The sequence below is a fragment of the Argiope bruennichi genome, chromosome 6 (assembly GCF_947563725.1).
Source record: "Argiope bruennichi chromosome 6, qqArgBrue1.1, whole genome shotgun sequence".
NCBI classification, from domain to species: Eukaryota; Metazoa; Arthropoda; class Arachnida; order Araneae; family Araneidae; genus Argiope; species Argiope bruennichi.
This window is the reverse complement of record NC_079156.1, coordinates 57356574-57377329: the sequence shown is the minus strand read 5'-3', so window position 1 is coordinate 57377329 and position 20756 is coordinate 57356574. Positions and strand designations below refer to the sequence as shown.

General features: G+C 32.6%; 1 protein-coding gene across 1 annotated transcript; it reads right to left on the bottom strand.

Annotated features, from left to right (window-relative positions):
* Positions 1 to 7143: 7143 nt before the first annotated feature.
* LOC129972527 (heat shock cognate 71 kDa protein-like) lies at positions 7144 to 9057 on the bottom strand. The gene has a single exon (XM_056086692.1). It carries the CDS (start codon positions 9037 to 9039, stop codon positions 7144 to 7146), a length of 1896 nt encoding a protein of 631 aa, XP_055942667.1. The 5' UTR covers positions 9040 to 9057.
* Between the last annotated feature and the right edge of the window lie 11699 nt (positions 9058 to 20756).

The window sequence follows — 20756 nt, the reverse complement described above, 5'->3', positions numbered from 1 at the left end:
AGTTTTGTTTTCCAAAGCATCGTAGCAGATTTAATGGAATAAAAATTTAAACTAGCATTACATCCCAAATGCAAGAATAAGAAGTATATACGGATGTTCAGTATTTAGAATATAATATCAATAGGAAACTGCGAAAATATTGGAAACATTCCAATAAAAAAAAAATTGGTGTTGCCATTTGAAAATTTTGAAATTTTGTTACTGTAATTGTAACTGTTAGAGCTTAACTGTTGTTTTTCATATGATTCTTGAGCACATGCCACATAATACCTTGAACCAAAATTTTACTCCCTTCCTGTCTCATAACCAACAACTTTTATACTCACCCTGTATAATAAATAATGTTAATAATATTAGTATTGTTATCTAAAATAGTATAAAGAACGTTAAGAAGATTCCACTGACTGATGAGATATTTTCTCTTTAAATTTAGAAGCGTAGCTTTTCTCAGCTGCAATTTTTTATCGTCTTTTGTCACCCATCCTTTCATTCAGCAGCTTTTCTTTTTGTCTCCGTCCTATCTTTGCACGATCTGGCACGAAACTTTTGAACGATCTGGCACGAACAACCTTTGATGTTCCATTTTTCCTTGCCTATCCTTCCTGCGCTACAATGGAAGTTCCTTCCTAACATAGTCTTTATTGTCATGTCCCAAAATACGCTTCCTTTTCTATTGCGCTTCTGTGCCAGTCAGGAAGAGTATTGCTTTGTATTTCTACCCTCTTGTCATCTTCTAGCATACAAAGGACACAATGACACAATATTGTAATTCTAAAAAAAAAAAAAAAAAAAAAAAAAATAAATTTAATTTGAGAGTTTGATGAGTCTCTACGTTTTAGATACACCTGAGTCGAAAAAATACATCTTTGGAACTACGTCTGTCTATATGCATGCGAACACGATTCCTCAAAACACTTTGAGTTAATGGGATGAAATTTTGTGTATGGATTTAACACCAATTTTGTGTCAAATAGAATACTGTCAAATTTTGGATGAAATGCATGCAGAGAAAATCTGTCTATCAGAATCCAAATGAACATGATAATTAAAAAATGCAAAGCATTAGAATAATAAAATTTTGTACACAGATTTAAGCATCTAAAAATGTAAATCCGTCAAGGTGTAGACCGTCTGTTGATCGGTACTTTTACATATATAAATTAATAAAAATATCATTTTATCAATGTCTTAAAAGGCAGAAAATAATATTTTTAAAATTAAAAATCTAGGTTTAGTTTAATTATATCAACGTCCCACGTAATTTTGAACCGCGTCAGATGATGAGGTCGACGTCTGAGTTGGTACTGTAAAGTCTCGATCCAGTAAAAGGTAGCGTTATGATCAAATTCTTTATTTACAGCTTTATTTACATAAAATTACAGTTCATCATCTAGGTTAAATGAGTGAGTAGTATTCTTATTCGACACAACAAGTATAGTCCCTCGAATACTTCCGGAGAAACCTCCCAAGGAAACAGCTAGCCGACTCTTAGCCTTCCCGCAAACAGGCGTAGCTCCAGGGATACACCGAATCTTCTCGGGTGGAATTCTAGTCGGACACACCGCTATCTTCCTCTTTCTCCACGATCCTCTTCTCTCTTCCAATCTCTTCGCACTTTTTCTGTCTCCACCCTCATTCACATCGGACCATTTTCCCGGTTATCCAATAGTCGTTCAGCAACAACTTCACTGGTCTACCGTCGACCGTGGGAATCCGTTGAAGAGCCACCCTTCACTATGTAAGGAATGCAAGTTTACATCTGTTTCAAATACAATGCAGGTGGGGTCCCTCATCTGGACTCACACTAATTGCCCAGATGTCCTTACTTTAAAGGGGTTGACCACCTGCACTTCTGGAAGTACTTACAGTGCGGTAGGGCGTCGCCATTGCTGATACTGCTGTCTGGATGCTAATTATGGAGTGTGGGAAAAAGAAACGTCACCATGGTCAATCAGGGAAGAAGCTGAATCATTACAGTACCCCGCTCCAAGCATCCACACCATACCAACGGGAGGACATTTGGCCAAGACTGGTTTAGCGTGCACCAAACTCGCTTAAACGATGGTTATTTGGTGGAATCGGGTCACCAACCTGGAACTCACCAAACCTGAAGACGAGACTTTACCGCCAGACCACCAATGCCCCTTAAAACATTAGGGGAAAATAAACAACTTGCAAAATAGTGAATTGCTGCAAACATAAGAAATTTAAAATTACAAAAAGAAAACTTCTAAACATTTAATACAGGAAAACGAAAATATATTATAAATGTGATTGCAAATCGAATTTACTGAGAGCATTTCTGTCTGAGTTCAACGTTTGCATAATTTTTATTTTGTTTTGGAGAAAAAAATAATAATCTTTTATATCTTAATTTATAGATAAAAGGGTATATAAAAAAAATTTCAATTACATTTTCTTCTATTGACTTTTAAAACAGTCCTTTAACAAAGTAAATACTTTACATGATTCGGATTCATAATTAAAAATTCTACGCATTTTCTGTCTTTTCATCCATAAAACGCGCTAAAATGTTTCAAGCGAATACATCATGTAATTAAATCTTTTGTCATTAATTCAATGCAAAGCTTCATGTAAAACAAAGAACATCTTTTCAATTATTGATTAATTGTAGTGAAGCTATCCAATCAGAGAAGAATATGTCGCTTCATCCATTAAAACAATGCATTTAGGAACGTCTAACTCTTAATTAATTCTCTATTGTATTATTAAATTTCTTCACATTAGAGAGATTTCGAAATCGATACCTGTGTAAACGATACGCAACAGATAGCCAAAATATTAAAAAGTCTAAAAGAATTGTGTTGTTAATACCTGTTATTGTTCACTTCTTGGTTTTTAAATGTCAAGAACATGGAGATATCCGTTTTTTTTACAAGTGTGTTATGTAATGTCATGGAATTTAATTAAAAATTTTAGATTTTTTCCCCTTCGGTGCGTGGGTTTTGCTTCCGAGAACTAGGCTGAGATTAAGGCTGTCTTCCTTATTAATTAAAAATGGGCTTAAAGGACAAGAGAACTGTTTCATTTTAGACGAAAAAAAGTGTTTACCTTGCAAACGGTTTTGAAGGTCATGCTTAACTAAATTTTAAAAGAAGAAGAAAAAAAAAATTATGAAATTATTTGGACAAAAAAGATATAATAAAAAAGACGAAACATTTCCTTCATTTCTTCAATTTTTTTTTTAGTTTTTACTTTGTTAATTCGACATTTTTTTCCCCTTCAAGGTAATTTTGTGCTTGAATTTTGATGAAAAAAATACAATGTATTTTGAAATTTTATAGCTATTTTTTACCCCGCATAAAGATGAATTGCGGAGAAACACGAAAAGTGGAATAATATTTTAAAAGATTTTAACGAAAATTTTATAATTTAATGTACTGACTTTTATAATGTTTTGAAATTTGCATTTTATCTTAACATTGGCAGTACCCACACAGCGTTGCCCGTGGCATAACATGCAGGAGGGAAAATTAGCTTACATTTGAGTCTAGCCTGCACCCGATATGGCATCACAAATGTCACGTAATATCAAACAAACTGTGGTGACGCTTTATAAGCCAGATAACAGCTACGAGACAAGAGAAATTTCTTTTGTCTAGTGGTCTTGTTACTCGGCTACGAACACAAAGTTTGCGAGTTCGATCCTCGTCTATCGCCAGCAGCAACATTGGTGACCCGATGACGTGATACGCAAAAAACCTTCATACAACTGTTGTAGCGCCCTCTACCAGAAATAAATAAAATCAAAGCTGATAAATAATCAGCCAATAAAAAAAATGAAAAAAAAAATGAAGCTGATAAACAATCGGCCACTAAATAAAATGAAGCTGATAAATAATCGGCCAATAAGAAGAAGAAAAAAAAATACAGCTGATAAATAATCAGCCAATAAATAAATAAAGCTGATAAATAATCAGCCAAAAAAATGGATAAGACGCTACAGCCAATATATCACCACTAATAACAGCAAAAACAGGACAAAAAATCGTTCGTCTCACCTCCGACGCACTGAAGGGGGAGTAATGTGGTGACGCTTTATAAGCCAGATAACAGCTACGAGACAAAAGAAATTTCTTTTGTCTAGTGGTCTTGTTACTCGGCTACGAACCCAAAGGTTGCGAGTTCAATCCTCGCCTATCGCCAGTAGCAACAAAACATAAAAAGATTTAGAAATCATCAAAAATAACTACAAAACAATTTTTTATAGCACAGGATTATTTATACTATTAAAAAGGTAAAAAGATGGTATATTTATAGACAAAACAATTCACTAAAAATATACAATAGAAAAGCTGTCTCTAAATTTAAAAATATACAAATAAGTCATTGTACCACACTGTGTATCAATCCTGTGTAATCAGATATGAAAATAAAATTCAGCCTTCTTTATAATATTTCTTTGTAAGCTATATTGGAAAAGCTTGTCCTTGGGCTTTATTTATTGTCATGCCGAAACAGAGCCTAATTGGGAACTGAACACGTTTAAAGGAAAACGGGAAATGTGTTGGAATGAAAGGGATCTTTGGTATCAAAACTGATTCTCCAGCATCAGAGCCAATTAGAAGTACTGCTTCAATAAAGAATGTTTTCAAATTTTTTATTTGTTAATGTGCTATGACCAATATTGGATTTCCTTTTTTGGAACATAATGAATTTTGAATCGCTCTTTAAAATCTGATGTAAACAAACAAATGTATCGCATATCCATACCACAGATCTTGCTATTTGAGGTTTTCGTACATGTGCGGATAAGTGCAAAGCACAGATATTGCTGTTTTACGCATGCGCGAGTCGAAATTTGGAAAATAATTAAAATTGCAGTTAAGAAACTCCTTTTTTTATTTTCATATAACTTCAATATACTAAAAGCTTCCCCACATAAATGCTATACAAAATGGTATAAATATCTCCAATATCAGTTAATTATTTCTCGAGTTTTTCTGGTTCAAACATACAGACGCTTTCAGGAGACCACTTCATTTTATACTATGTATAGATAGATGATAGGCTAGACACTAACTATAAGCTGCGAAAATAGCATTATGGTGAAAAAAATATTTAAAATGCTCTACAGGTAAACTGTTGAATCTAAAAATGCTAAAGTTTGTAAGTAGTTATTTCTTGGGAAAGTCGAATTATTAGTTCTTTAGAATTTTGCTTTAATTTAAAAGCATTTTCGCATTTTTGTGTTATAAAATTAATAAGTGACCCAAATTCGAAATATTGGTACGAGTTTAAACCCCTGCTTGGCGCAATTTTCAAAAATCGCCAACAATGTTCTTGCGCCGTGTTTTGCGAAATGTTCAAAAGCGAGAGAGCAGATATCCAATCACAGCGTATACAGTTCGTCAATGGATTCTGAGACGACCACATTTCGACGACTCCATCTCATTAAGAGGTGAGACACTGAACGATGAGTGCATTTCCGGTATTCCTTTTGACCTTGGATTTCCCCTATTAGATACTAGTAAATGTAAACATCTCCTCCTTTCATCTTTCCGTTCACCCCTATTTTGACGAATTAAACCCACCCTAACGCATGCGCAAACGCGCGGAGGGTTTTACAATTCGTTGCTGAACTATAATAAAGGCGAAAGATAATAGGTTTGCCAGTTTGGAGGTTGTCAGCTTTGACGCGTTACCGCAACTTGGCGAAGAAGGGGGTTAAACTCCAGTTCACCCGAAATATTATTGTAAGGCGCTGCTATGTCCTGGCAACTCTTTCCAGAAGCCGGTGTCGAAGTTAATCCCCAAGAGAAGAGGGGTGAAGGATGAAAAGGAGGGTGCAGGTTAGAGTGAACAATGACGCAAGGAAAATTTGAAGAGCAACTTTTCTTTTTGGTGCGTATATGTATTTTGGCATATATGTGTGATTATATATTGTCTTAAGTCCCGTCTTCTAAAAACATAAAATAAAAATATTGCAGACTGAATTCGTTCCTTGTCTCCGATCATTTATTTAGAAATTGAAAAATAACCTAAGCCTTAACATTGTGTCATTTTTTAAACCAGCAGGAGTGATCTCTCCAACACTTTCTCGCACATTCTTAAATAAAATTATCATGCCAGACAAAAGTTTTGCATAGTATTGGCATACAATGCTTACGAAATACTAACTTTTGGCGTGAATTTAGCATCTTTACTTAATCTGCCGTGTCATTCTTGGTGAATTTTTTGGCGATTAAATTTTAGCAAGCAGTTAATAGTATCCGAAAATCGAATTGGTATTTTAAACACGTTTTTCTCAACGGTTTGAAATAAAGATCAACAATCCTATTGAAAAAAAACTACAATTGTCGTCAAAAAATCCCATACCAAATTTGATATATTTAAGTTATTGCGTTTTTGAATTATCGCGTTTACATGTTTCTGAAAATACAGAGAGACAGGCAGTCAACTCGTAGTTAGATTTGGCTCATAGTGTTATAGGTGTCTACTCTGTAGATGTTAAATTTGTATATCGAATTTTATCTGTCGATCTCTTTTTGTTTTATAATTATTGTGTTAACTAATATTCGGACAGACTGATTTCCTCTGAGCAGGTTTTACTCAAACTTTGATAGGAATCTACAGGCGCAAGCAAAAAATCGCCAAATGTAGGAATTTTGCCAAATTTTTTTACGCCAAATTCGCGTTTGGTTCATAATTGGCGACATTTGCACCCGGCTAACGGAAAAGTACCGAATCTGCATATCTAGTGTAAATACAGTATATCCAATTTCAACCGTTCTAGTTCAAAGCGTTTTTGAGTTATCTTTGTGATAGAAAGACAGACGGATATTTTTCAAAAATGTGTTTTTCGAACTCAGGTAGATCTAAAATGGGAAATTTCGTCAAAATCTCGATTTCGAATTTTTTTGACGACTTTTATGTTTTCTTTATTCTACGTATGATAAAGTAATAACTTATACGATGAATTAGTTTCTTTAAAACCTTATTATTCTTTGGAGACAAGAGAATGTTTTGATGTAGAAATTTTGAAATTTATGCCAAACTGACTGTCAAAAGTGACCAAAAAAATGACTGATAAAAATGTGAATCAATAACATTTTTCAATACATTAATAATTTAATGTCATGTAATAATTTACATTTGCTTCTGCTGAAGGAATTTGAATCTTTAATCGACTTCTTCAACTTGAGGGCCTTCTCGACCTGTTTGACCACTTTCGTGCATGCCACTGTATAGCTTCTGAATCACTGGATTCCACACAGCTTCGAGTTCTTTTTGCTTTTTTTCATAGTTTTCTTTCTTTGCCTCAGGATTCGCTTCCAGCCATTGCAAAGCTTCAGAGACTCTATTTAAAAGTTTATCTCGTTCATCATTGGATACTATGTTCTTGAATTTATCATCTTCAACTGCAGCTTTAATACTAAACGTGTAACTTTCCAAAGCATTCTTAGCTTCTATTACTGCTTTCTTTCTTTGATCTTCTTCCTTATACTTTTCAGCTTCTTGGAGCATTCTTTCAATTTCTTCTTTCGAGAGTCTTCCTTTGTCATTGGTGATGGTGATTTTATTTTCCCGCTTGGTGCTTTTATCCACTGCCGTCACGTTTAATATCCCATTCGAGTCGACATCAAATGTCACATCTATGCGTGGAACCCCTCTTGGTGCAGGAGGGATACCATTCAGTTCGAAATTTCCCAGCAAATTATTGTCTTTTGTAAGAGGGCGCTCTCCTTCGAACACCTGAATTAAAACTCCAGGTTGATTATCTGAATAAGTAGTGAATGTGTGGGCGTGCCGGACGGGAATTGTTGTATTGCGCTGTATCAGGACAGTCATCACACCACCTGCAGTTTCAATGCCAAGTGACAAAGGAATGACATCGAGTAGAAGAAGATCCTGGACTTCTGCCGATTTATCTCCATTGAGGATGGCAGCCTGTACAGCTGCCCCATAAGCAACGGCCTCGTCCACATTGATACTGCGATTTAACTCTTTACCGCTGAAAAAATCCTGAACCAGTTTCTGAACCTTAGGTATTCGAGTTGATCCACCTACCAAAACGATATCTTGTATTTGCGATTTGTCCATATTAGCATCTGCCATGGCTTTCTTTACATGTTGCAAAGTATTTTGGAACAAATCAGCGTTCAAATCTTCGAATCGAGCTCGCGTTATGGATGAATTGAAGTCTATACCATCTAGAAGGGAATCGATTTCGATACTTGCTTCGGTGCTGGACGACAGTGCTCTCTTGGCTGTTTCGCAGGCATTTTTCAATCGCCGCATAGCTCTTTCATTATTTGCTAAATCCTTTTTGTGTTTTTGTTTGAACTCCTTGGCGAAATAATCCACTAGTCTAGCATCGAAATCTTCGCCTCCCAAATGAGTATCGCCAGCTGTTGCTTTTACCTCGAAAATTCCACCCGCTATTGTTAGTATGGAAACATCGAATGTGCCTCCACCAAGGTCAAAAATGAGAACATTCCGATCATCTTCAGACTTCTTGTCCAAACCATAGGCAATGGCAGCAGCCGTTGGCTCATTTATTATTCTTAAAACATTAAGACCAGCAATTTTACCTGCATCTTTCGTTGCCTGTCTTTGAGAATCATTAAAATATGCTGGAACTGTGACAACGGCATCTGTTACGGTTTTTCCCAGATAATTCTCTGCCGTTTCTTTCATTTTTGTTAGTACCATCGATGATATTTCTTCAGGATAAAAAGTTTTCTTTTGTTTTTTAAACTGAACTTGGATTTTAGGTTTGCCATTATCACTGATGACTGCGAATGGCCAATGTTTCATGTCAGAATGCACGACGGGATCGTCGAACTTTCTGCCTATAAGTCTTTTTGCGTCAAAGACTGTGTTTTGAGGATTCTTGGCTATTTGGCTTTTTGCGGGGTCGCCAATCAGGCGTTCACTTTCTGTGAAAGCCACCACACTAGGAGTCGTTCTGTTTCCTTGGTCATTTGCAATAATTTCCACTTTTCCATGCTGAAAAACACCAACGCAAGAATATGTGGTTCCTAAATCAATACCTATCGCTGGTGAACGGCTCATTTTAGTAGAAATTTGATTTAAATTCACTATTAAACAATTTTATAAATTTCGAAAATGAACAACGATTAAATTACTGGCTATATATTATTTTCATTTGTTGCAGGATTTTTAAAAGCTTTTGTACTTGTTGCCATTATCTATAAAATAATATTTGAAAATTTTTTTAAAGTGTAAATATTTATCACAAACTATTGCAGATATTAATATTTTTAAATTAATTTTTCGCGCAATTTAATTTCCTGATAGGATGTGCGACTTTATTTATTAAAGTTATGACGTCAGTTTTGATACAACAACAAGAAAAATGTAATTCTATTTCTCATTAAAGGTCACGGAATTTATTTCAAGTTGAAAAATTGAAGGCAAATTTGTTTCTTTATTAAAAGTAGAGTTTTCTTATCATATGAGATGTGCTTTTATTGGTAAATTCAGCTTTAATTTAGCTAACACTTTTCAATTATTAAAGTTCATGCATTTATAGATTGAAGAGAATAACACCATATATATTATTGATCAGTAATTTTGAAATTTTAGATTTATCATTTTTATTATTTGATTTGATTATATCCCCTAAGTAGTGTCCCGTTTAGAATATATATGGAATCTTTTTTTCATATTGCTGCTAGAAATCTTCCATAATTCCAAATTTTTCTGATGACAATTTCAACTTTTCAGCATTTAAGTTACTTAGTTAATCCATGTAAAATGTAGACAATATTTACATAGATTTAAATGAAAATAATTCTATTTATATTTTTACTATTATATTTAAAAGAATGCAATAATAATCCATGATAATTATGAAACATAAATTATCTCTAAATTTCTAAATTACTTAAATACTGAATAATTTGTAAATATTTAATTATTTACAATCTCTTTTTATTCGAAATTTACTTTAGAAAGCGGCTGGAACAAGAAGATGTTGGCATGAAGCAAACGAATCATGATGCGATGAACAGGAAATCCATAATTAATGTTTCTCTTTTTAGAGCTGATTACGCTCTCAACTATTCATCAGAAGTGTGAAATTCAGTGAGTGAGTATTCAAAAAATAGTTGAAAATATGACAAACGGGATGCATATTACCATGAAAACACATTGTACTCGAGCAATTTCTTCAAAGTGATATAGTAGCTGTTATAAAACCCTGTAATATTTGGGAGTATTTCCTTTTAGTGTATTCGCCCCTCAAAATGGTTTTGAGTTTATGAGATTGCATTTTGTTAAATTGCTTTTATAGAAACTCTGATCCTGATTAACTGCTTTTTGAAAATTTTAGGCTTTGAAATAACTTCAAACTGGTCCAATCACATCTAAAAGACTGAAAAAGAACATTGAAATTTAATGAAACAAGATTTTTTGTTCATCCAAGAAGAGAGAAATTTTTTTTATTTTTTTGGAAATACAATATGGGAGGTTGCTGTTCAAATAGAGTAGAACAGAGATTCAAATTTTCAGACCAGCTCTAGAAAATTTTATGCATATGTTTGTTGCTTTTATAGCAGCTTTTGTATGACAATGAAAATTAAACTTACTTGAGCACTATTAGTTTTCCCGGTAAATGGTCTTTGATGGCTGTATCTGGATCTATTTTTCACATAGTAAATTCACTTATAAATATTTTTTTAAAAATTGTTTACACTCTACGGTAGATTTTCACAGTAAATGCCCTCTGGTGGTCGTAGTTGGAACTGATTTCTTTTCATTTACTGAATGTTTCCCCCGTCCCTTTATTAAGGTCCACACTTTCCTGATGAATGATTAGGATTGTATACAACTACGCAAAATGAAATTTTAACTATGGGAGTCTTGTATTTGAGATATGTCTTGAGATATGTCATCTATGATCATCTACTCCCTGCTCACTCAATTCTGGAGATAAATCTTAAAAACACTATTTCATTGAACATTCCTTATGGGGAAAACACAAGAGAATTTCTCATTTCCTATCGCTATGCACAATTTTTTTTCGTATGAAAGCTGGTGATTCTTTGACAAGTTATGAATGAACGCTTGTGTACCACTTTCCAGGTCCACGACATATCCCAAAATAAAACTTAGGAAGAGTTCCAAGCCTCAAAAATTAGAACTATTTCGTCAGTTTATCTATATACTTATAATAAAGCTCAATGTGTGTGTGTGTGTTGGCGCTCTACAGGCCAGGTCATTTGACATGCAGCTATCAAATTTGGTACATGTATACCTTAGAGGTCGGTAATGTGCACCTGGGGTCCCTTTTTTTGATATTTTAATTAGAATTTTAATTATTAATTAGAAATTAACTTTCCCGCCAAAAACATCTTCCATTTTCCCCACCGCCAACTTTTCCGCCAAAAAAAAAAAATCTTCCATTTTCCCCACCGCCAAATGAGTAAGGCTTTAGTCCTTTTTTTCTCCCAACAGTAATGAGGCTAGGGTTAACATTTTTCGGCGGATTATTTCAAACGATTCTGTTTATTTTCTTAATGTTTTATGCATTTAAAATTAAACATTGTTAATGAATCCATGTTTCAGATTCATTCTGAAGTACTTTTGGATTAAAATAACACAGAATAAAGGAAATTAAAAATGAATAATCTGCATAGCGTTACCCCAACTGGCGTAGAAAAATTCACGCATTTGCGTTAACGTAACTGGCGAAGAAAATTCACGTATGCGCATTGTGTTCTGACTGTTGACATGACAACCAACGGATGATTTAAATTATTTTTAGGTTAGTTGCATGCTTTTGTAATTAAATTGTATTTATGTTAGTTATATACTTTTTTGTATATGCTTATAGTTTTAAATACATCGTTTTTTAAGTAGTTTTTTTACACCCGTTTTCGACCGATTATTTTAAACGATTCATTTTATTTTCTTAATGTTTTATGCATTTAAAATTAAACATTGTTAATGAATCGATCTGTTCATGATGAATCTGAGAAAATTTTGTTGACAAATTCTTGAGATATTACATAAAAGATATTCTTTAGTGCCCATAAAGTTTAAACGCTCAGTGACTCTATTATCAGTAAAAACCGGAGTTTAAATAGGTTAAACTCCGGTTAAAACTATTTAATTATTAAAATTTAAACGAACATTAAGATTGGCGAACCGGCTGGTCGCCAAAGGCGACTAGTATAAAATAAGAAGAAAAACAAATGAATCAATTCCAAGGTTCCGAACACTGATCATATTCAGCAAATTTTTGTTACATATGAAAGTCTACGACCTCGAGATATGTCATCCAAGCCCGTTAACCTCCATTCTTGATAGACATTAAAAAGACACTGTTTCATTATGCATTAACTGCTTTGAAAACTCGCTATGGAGTTTCCCAACCGCAACATCTATACCGACCTCAAAAATTTCAATTTCATATAAAAGCTCTGAATTCTTAGATGCGACATCAATGGTCATCTACTCATCATTGTTTTTCATTTTCAAGAAATACAGCAACTTAAAATTTTGACAAGAGTCTACAAAAACAACAGCAGAACCGATTTTTGCCAACTTTATTCACAAATTAATTTCGCCATTATGCGAACATGACTAACTAAATCAAACCCTTCTACATTTATTGTGCAAGTAGGTTTTAAAAACTTTCTTTTGTTGAAATAAGATGCAATTCTTTGACGTTGCTTAAGATGATTAAATTAATACTATTAATATGATGGACTAACTATTAGTGGTTGCCAAGTTAACATCACCATATGTTAAATATCAGCCTCTCTGTGTCTATAAAAAGCAAACGCGTGTTTTCTATAAATCCCTCTTATTATTTAACTTTCAGAGTGGCAACATTTAAATCTAAACAAATCCGTTTTTACATCAGCAACTATTCAATGCTTCTCTAATTAAGAGAGCTGGAAAATATTATTAGAAATGTTCAGGAGAGACTCGCCGTATGACCAAAAACTCCGTTCAAGCAGAGGAAAGAAGCAAAAGAAATTAGAAATGGGCATCAAACAGAAAGCACGAAAATAGGCTTAACTGTCACCAGATGGGTAATCGCTACCACTTACTCATGAAAATTGATTACCATATCTGCCAAGACTATTATTTCACAAAAATGGCTTTTACATTGTCTTAAAACTCAAACAGTAATATTTTTAATGACATCAATTTCATTTCTGTACATTTTTATTTAATTTTTGTAATATTCATTTTGTAATATTTTGTAATTAAAGTAATATTCAATCTGTAAATATTTTGACGACAATTTAATATAAATTGACATTCAATTTTATGGCTTGTGCCTCTTGTGAATCAATGCTTAGCCAATCAACATTTAAAGAATGTAGAAAATCCACTGTTTACTCGCGTGTAATTACACTTTTGAACAAAGCAAGAGCATCTGTAACACAGAATTGAAATCATGCTGTATCAAAGAAATTCACCCATCATGATTTCAATTAAGAGAAATTAATTTATCATGATTTCAATTAAGAAAAATTAATTTATCATATTATTTTTTAAAGTTACATTTATCTACAAATACTAATCTGAAATTAGGCCAATAAAAATGCCTACTTTTATTTATTATGATTGGTATTAAAAGAAAAACAAAGGTTCTTATTTGCATATATTATTGATTATTAAATTTTATTTAATTTCACTTTAAAGAAATAAATTCCAATTAAGAGAAATTCACGATTTCAATTAAGAGGAATTAATTTATCATGATTTCAATTAAGAGAAATTAATTTATCATGATTTCAATTAACAGAAATTCGTCCATTATGAAATTCAATCGTATGCGTTTGCTGATGATAAAATTTAAATAAAAAAAATTACTTTCTTTGGACAACTTCAAAATAAGATTTTCACTTCTGCTTTTATTTCGTAGTATACGCTCATTTTTAATTTGCACCACCAAGAATTAGTTGCACATTGATACAATCAAATTTATTTTTTGAAGTAATATCAAATAACAAGTAGAATTTTTTAAATGCATTCCTTATTCAATGCTTAACAGGATAAAAAGTCAATTATCTGGGTAAAAAGCTGGTCGCCAAAGGTGGCTAGTTTATTTTATGTATTAAAGCCAGTTTTGATTCAAAATGATTTTTTAAAGTTACATTTATTTACAAATACTAATCTGAAATTAGGCTAATAAAAATACCTAATTTTATTTATTATGATTGGTATTAAAAGAAAAAGAAAGGTTCTTATTTGTATATATTTTATTGTTTATTAAATTTTATTTAATTTCACTTTGAAAAAATAAATTATTGACTAAAATATTCTTTAGGGATCTTGATATCAGTCAAGTGTGAAGTTTCAGCCAGCTATTTAACTTCTTGGAAAATGTCCAGAATCTACTTTAAAATAAAATATGTTAGGTCAAGTACCTTGGTTTTCGGTTTGAAACGCGACATACTAACGTTGAATATAACTAGCAACAATAAAATTTCTCGAATTAAATAAATGAAATATAACAAAAAATGCGAACAAAATAAAACAATTGAAAAAAGGTGAACTGAACGGCTCCAAGTATGGAAGTTTCTTATTTCTTACTAAATAAAGAAAATGGTTTTTTTTTTCTTTCAGAATTTATATTACTTTAGGGATTTCGATAAATTTTAGGATTCTGTCAGAATCGAAACTTTGTACAGAATTTGTAATAAAAATTGGCAAGTTTCTGGCTGTTAAATGTCTAGTGGAAGATTAAATTAGCATTAACTTCTACATCTGAATTTGCCTTCTTTTTTATTATTTGATTAATTTCAAAAACCTGAATATATGATATATTATTATACAGAATAATTACATTAAACGAATTTTTTCTGTCACAATTGTGTATGTATATTTGGTTTCCTATCAGAAAGTTCCTATTCCTAGTTTCCTATTAGAAAAAAAATTATCAGTCTGTTTATTTATACTTATATAAAACTCAATGTGTGTGTGTGTTGGCGCTCTGCAGGCCAAACTGTTCGTGTGCGTGTGTGTGTGTGTTGGCGCTCTACAGGCCAGACTGTTCGACCTACAGCTACCAAATTTGGCACATGCATATCTTGGAGATCGGGAATGTGCACCTGGGGTTTTGGCATTTGCGTTACCATGATTGGCGTTAAAAATTCACGCATGCGCATTGTATTCTGATTGTTGACAACTATTTTCAACGGAACGTTTATGATTTTAAAGGCTTAATATGTTTTCGACAGATTATTTCAAATGATTCTGTTTATTTTTTTAGTGTTTGATGCATTTAAAACTAAATATTGCTAATTAATAGATCTGTTCATGATGAATCTGAGAAAATTTTGTTGAAAACTTCTTAAGATATTATATAAATTAAGAAAAATATTCTTTAGTGCCCATAAGGTTTAAATACTCAGCGACTCTGTTTTCAGTACTTATATTTTTTAAAAAAATGCTTCGTTTCAGTAAAAAATAAATAAATATTATATTAATTGCAGTTTAATTATTTCCACTTTAATTTAAAGCGTAAATTCTACAGGAGCTAACAGAAAATTAGAGAGATACATATTACGTTATGGCTGAAGGCCTTTATAATATTATGAGTGAATTATATGACTATCAAAATTTGAAGTTTTAAAATATTTTAATGAAGAAGCAATTAAAATGGGAATTCCATAAAATATTTAATTATTAAAATTTTAACGTGCATTTAGATTGGCGAACCGGCTGGTCGCCAAAGGCGGCTGGTCAGTAATAAAATGAATCATACTGAAAACGAACAGCTATTGCGAATGCATATTAAGCCGATTTGAGAAAAGTAATCGATGAGTGTTTTTCATTAATTATTAAATATTTTCGACAATCAATTATTTGCATTTTTTGAATAAATATAAATTAAGTTCTTTTGAGGAATAAATAATTTTCAACGATAGATTCATTCGTGATCTACGAAATTATAGAGAATTTCAATAAATTTCTACTGACGTATTATTTACAAGGGATTCTAAGCAGTTCTTTACTGTCAAAAATTGTTCGCTTTTACTTTTTCGCATATCAAATATACAAAGTATTGAAATTGTCAACCCTACCTGAGGAAATGTCTGAAAAACACATTTTTGAAATTATATCTGTCTCTCTATGGACACAGTAACTGCAAAATCCTAAAAATTAGGCGGGTGAAATTTGGTATGTGAACCTCTAACCAAATTTATAAATTTCTATCAAATTTTGAACGAAAACCATTCAGAGGAAGTAGAGGTTGTTCGAACATAAGTTAAGATATATGCCTACTTTCGGAGCACTTTTTTGGAGTTTATACACTTTTAATGAAACAAACATATTTTCAATTGCAATAGGGAATTGAAGTAAGAATTACTGTAAAGTTCAGTGGAATTCGAGAAATTTTATTAGTTTTGTAATTATAAACAATTATTAGTTAGATGTCAGTAAAAATTTGCAATTCCGTTAAACGTCTTATGACCAATTCTGATGAATATATTTCAATTATTTTTGAATCATATATAAATTAATATATTTAGTTGTGATAGGAATTAAAAATTTCAATTAACTCTAAAATTTTGGAAAATATTTCCAATTTTGTAAGAAAACTCAAAATCTAAAAAAAGATATTCGTATTTTTTCACTAAAAACTTGATAAAATAAAATAAATATGGACCGAAAGATTAAATACTAGTTCAAAATATAGCTAGAATCAAGTAAAACAGTTTGGCAAAATTTCATGTCAATATCTTAAAAACATTTTTTTAAAGAGATGTTTATCTTGAAGAAGCATGGGTTTAGGAGATAATGAACAAAATAAAGAATTTCCTGTCGAATTTTCCGCACCACATTGGTGGGAAAATGCTTGACCTTTGACTTTATATGTGCACAACATATATGCCAGACTTTTATTTAGGATAACGTTTTGAACCTGAATTTTCAGTTGTCTAGACCTTAGTAGTTATTTATTTCCTTCTAACACTATGCGGTGATGGATTAGCGACTAGTTAGAATTACTGTGAAATTCAGTGGAATTCGAGAAATTTTATTAGTTTTGTAATTATATGAAATATGAATGTTATATTCAGTTATTTATTTCCTTCTAACACTATGCGGTGATGGATTAGCGACTAGTTAGAACAGCCGAGGCCTTTCCACTGACAAACTAAGAATCGGAATGATTCTAAAGGATGTTTAGTGGTGTCAAAAGGATGTCGTATCCTATCTTTTCTAATAGGATAAACAAAGAATTTAGAAATTGAATTCGCAAGAACCATTTCTTGTGTTTCGCTTGAGCATAAATTGATATCCCTCTATAATATAAGGATAATGGTAATAGATATATTACCCGTCCTACCTAAGTACCCAGGGTTTAATCGAATAACTGCTCTCGCGAAAGCAAGCAGCGGAAATTGCCGAGTCCCATGGGTCAACTTAAGTTACGATCGTTTCCATAGATGGTTTGCCTTGTAAATAAATGGTAAGTAGTTCACTCTAAAATATGACTATGCCCACCAGGAAAATGAGAGTTACGCCATTAAACCAGAGGTTTTCAAAAAGCATATTCTTGGTATATATTGGTGGAGGAAAATGTAGAAAAGAGAAGATAAATTCTTTTAATATAATGTTTAAAATATTCCTGAAATTTAAAAATATTTTCAAAACAGAAATAAATTATGCATTTATGCAGAAAAAAGTAACCGTTTCGTTTAAATGAAGAGTTAGGACAAATTTCATAAAGTTCAAAGACATATATAGCAGGCGTATGTATCGTAAATAGAGGCCCTCAAAACTTCCCTTCGCGGGGAATACTAAGTTGTGAGCAGGCGTCCTGGCATAGGGTTAGCGTGTCTTCCCCGTGACCTGGGCTTCCTGGGTTCGAGTCCCGGTTCGGGCATGGTTGTTCTTCCTGTTCTATCTGTGAGATGTGTGAATGTGCCCTCGCCCCTGTAAAAAGGGGCTGTGCAAGCGAATGTGATGCGTGAGTAGCTAAGACGTACTCTTGGCTCTAGCTGGCGCTACTAAAACAAGAGACGCTCCCTTGGCTTAAAATCACTGATTTCGTCAGCGAGCTGGTCCATGGTAAGTGCCATTATAAACAATAACAACAAATAAGTTGTGAATTCTTCTTTGTGATAAGGTGATGTTTCACAAATCCCTCCAGATGTAAGATTAACTATCAGAACATTACATTCCTGTATTTCCACGACCAGTTTATACTTTTGATGTGAATTTTATCTTCAGAAGACGAAGCAAGCATTCTCAAGTTCTAAAAAAGTGCAGTAACGGAGGCACTGAAGAAGGTGCCAAACCAAAAAAGATTTGTAATCCCCATTTTTATATTTGCACGAACGATATCAAAAATGCAGTTGGATAGTTAGGAAGTAAACATAAAATAATGTCGAGTAAAACACAAAATAAAAAAAATTTATTTATGTTTGTACTTCCATTATAGTAAAAGTTTAGCAATTTTTTAAACGTATTAGAATATTATCTATGAGCTGTGAATGAACCAGAACGTTTTCGTACAGTGTCATAAAAATTCCAAAACTAATCGAATTTTTTTGTAATGTGCTCAAAATAAAAAGCTATTAAAATACACAAACCTTTCCTTTTAGCTCATACGATGAAACAGGATTCCCTGCAGCCCTGATGCCAAAGTGTTTTCTTTTTGGATTTTAAGTTATCCTTTATTTAACTTTGAATTAAAAGCTTACGTTTAGACAATTAGTTGAGTAAACAGAGTTTTAATTTGAAAATTTTCTGCAGAATAAGCAATTTGTTAATGAGTAAATTTAAACTTCAGTAGAATTTCGGTTTGCGTTATTTTCCGTCTATCTATAGATTTTGAATCTGAGTAAAAAATATAATTGCCACTTCTGCATTAATTTGAAAGCGACAGCATTTTGAAAATCAATAATAATATGCTAATTAATTAACAGAAAATGAGTAAAGACATCTTTTTTCGTATATATAATTGGACGAATAAATTTTGGTATAATCAACGTCGAAGATAATTAATTGCGACATTAGAATAAGTACAGTGATGAATTTTTTAAATTGATTATAGGAAGGGTACGAATTAAGTTGAAATCTAAAAGCATTTCAAGGTTTATATTACTGGAAGATTGAAATGCGGACATACAGATATATTATCTGTGGGTTATAAAACTATGTAGATCCAACAATTGTAAAACAATTTTTAATTATCAACTTTGCAATTAGCATAATTGAACATCATGCAATTTCTAACCTAGTATTTTCTATAACTATATAAACCAGTTTGTAATTAAAATAAACGTAAGCTTTGTAGGTTGTAGCTTCATAATTTGAATAACAATTGTAATTATGCAATTTGAATAATTAAAATTTATAACATCATTATCGTTTGAATAATTGTAAACTTGCCAATTTGTGACCTCTCAGTTTGAATAACTGAAAACATATAATTTGTTGTTGTTTCTAATGGCACTAGTCAGAGACAAGCCAGCTAATGAAGTCAGCGGTTTAAAGCTGAGAGTGTGTCTCCTGTTTTTCAGTAGCGCCATCTAGGACCAAAAGTACTTCTTAGCTACTCACAAGTTGCAGCTCTTTTTACGGAGCGGACTTCATTCATGCATTTCATTCACAAATCGTAATTTAGACCTGAATAAGAGAACGATCACCTCTGATCCAGTAATCCCAGTGGTCTTGACTTGGAGGAGTTTGTGACGACGACAGATTTATACGCGCACCAGCTATCATATACACGGAGAGTCTTCGGCTGGCGGGGTTCGAATTCACACCCCAAGGGATGCGAATCCAACGCCCTACGAACCATGCTATCCCAGCCCTTATGTAATTTGTAATCCAATTTGTAATCTCTTTATTTGAATAACTACAACATTTGCAGTCTCATAATTTGAATCATTACAAATTTGAATGAAGGGAAGGAAATACTTTGTATCAGCATAAGTATTTGCTTTGTATTTATCGATAAAGTAGATTACTTATCGCCACAGTCGCATGGCAAGGACACTTACAAGCCTTCAAAATACGTTTTCTTACGTTTTATTGCACATACGCTAGGTTCCGTTGTGACAAAATGCCTTTTAACCGGTGTTTGGATGGAGGGGGTGAGATGCATACTCAGGTTTCATCCTCGTCATATGACTACGGTTCAAAAATATGAAACACATCTTATGCATTATTCGTATTGCTTCAAAAAGGGAAGTAAATATAACGAAACTATACAAACTAGCTATGCTCTGAAATTTATTTTTCTTCTTTCAACAGATTCCAAAAATCATGCAGGCTTGGCAACAGTTATCGCTGTATCACATAAAAATGCGCCGATTCCATTGCTTATGGTAAGCATAAGAATAGCAAGCACGATACGTTAAAAAAAAAAAAAACATAGCGAGAAATTCTTATCAAGACGACTTTTCGAAAATTAGAATATTTGTGGTGTACATGAAGTCTATGTCGGAAACACGACCAAAACGATCTTTCGAAATTTTGCACATATTTGCAGTGTGTATGAAGACTAAGTCTATTCATTCCTAATAGGATGAATGATGGTAAATGGTACTGGGATATTTTGTAAACATTTATTCGGTTTAACATATTTTATAAATGATTTCACTTCAAAACACATCAAAATTAAGCTTATGCCAAATAAAAATCGAAGACAATATTTTATTTTAGACTAGCCGCCTTTGGCGACCAGCCGGTTCGTCAATCTTAATGCACATTGAAATTTTAATAATTAAATATTTTATGGTACTCCCATTTTAATTGCTTCTTCATTAAAATATTTTAAAACTTGA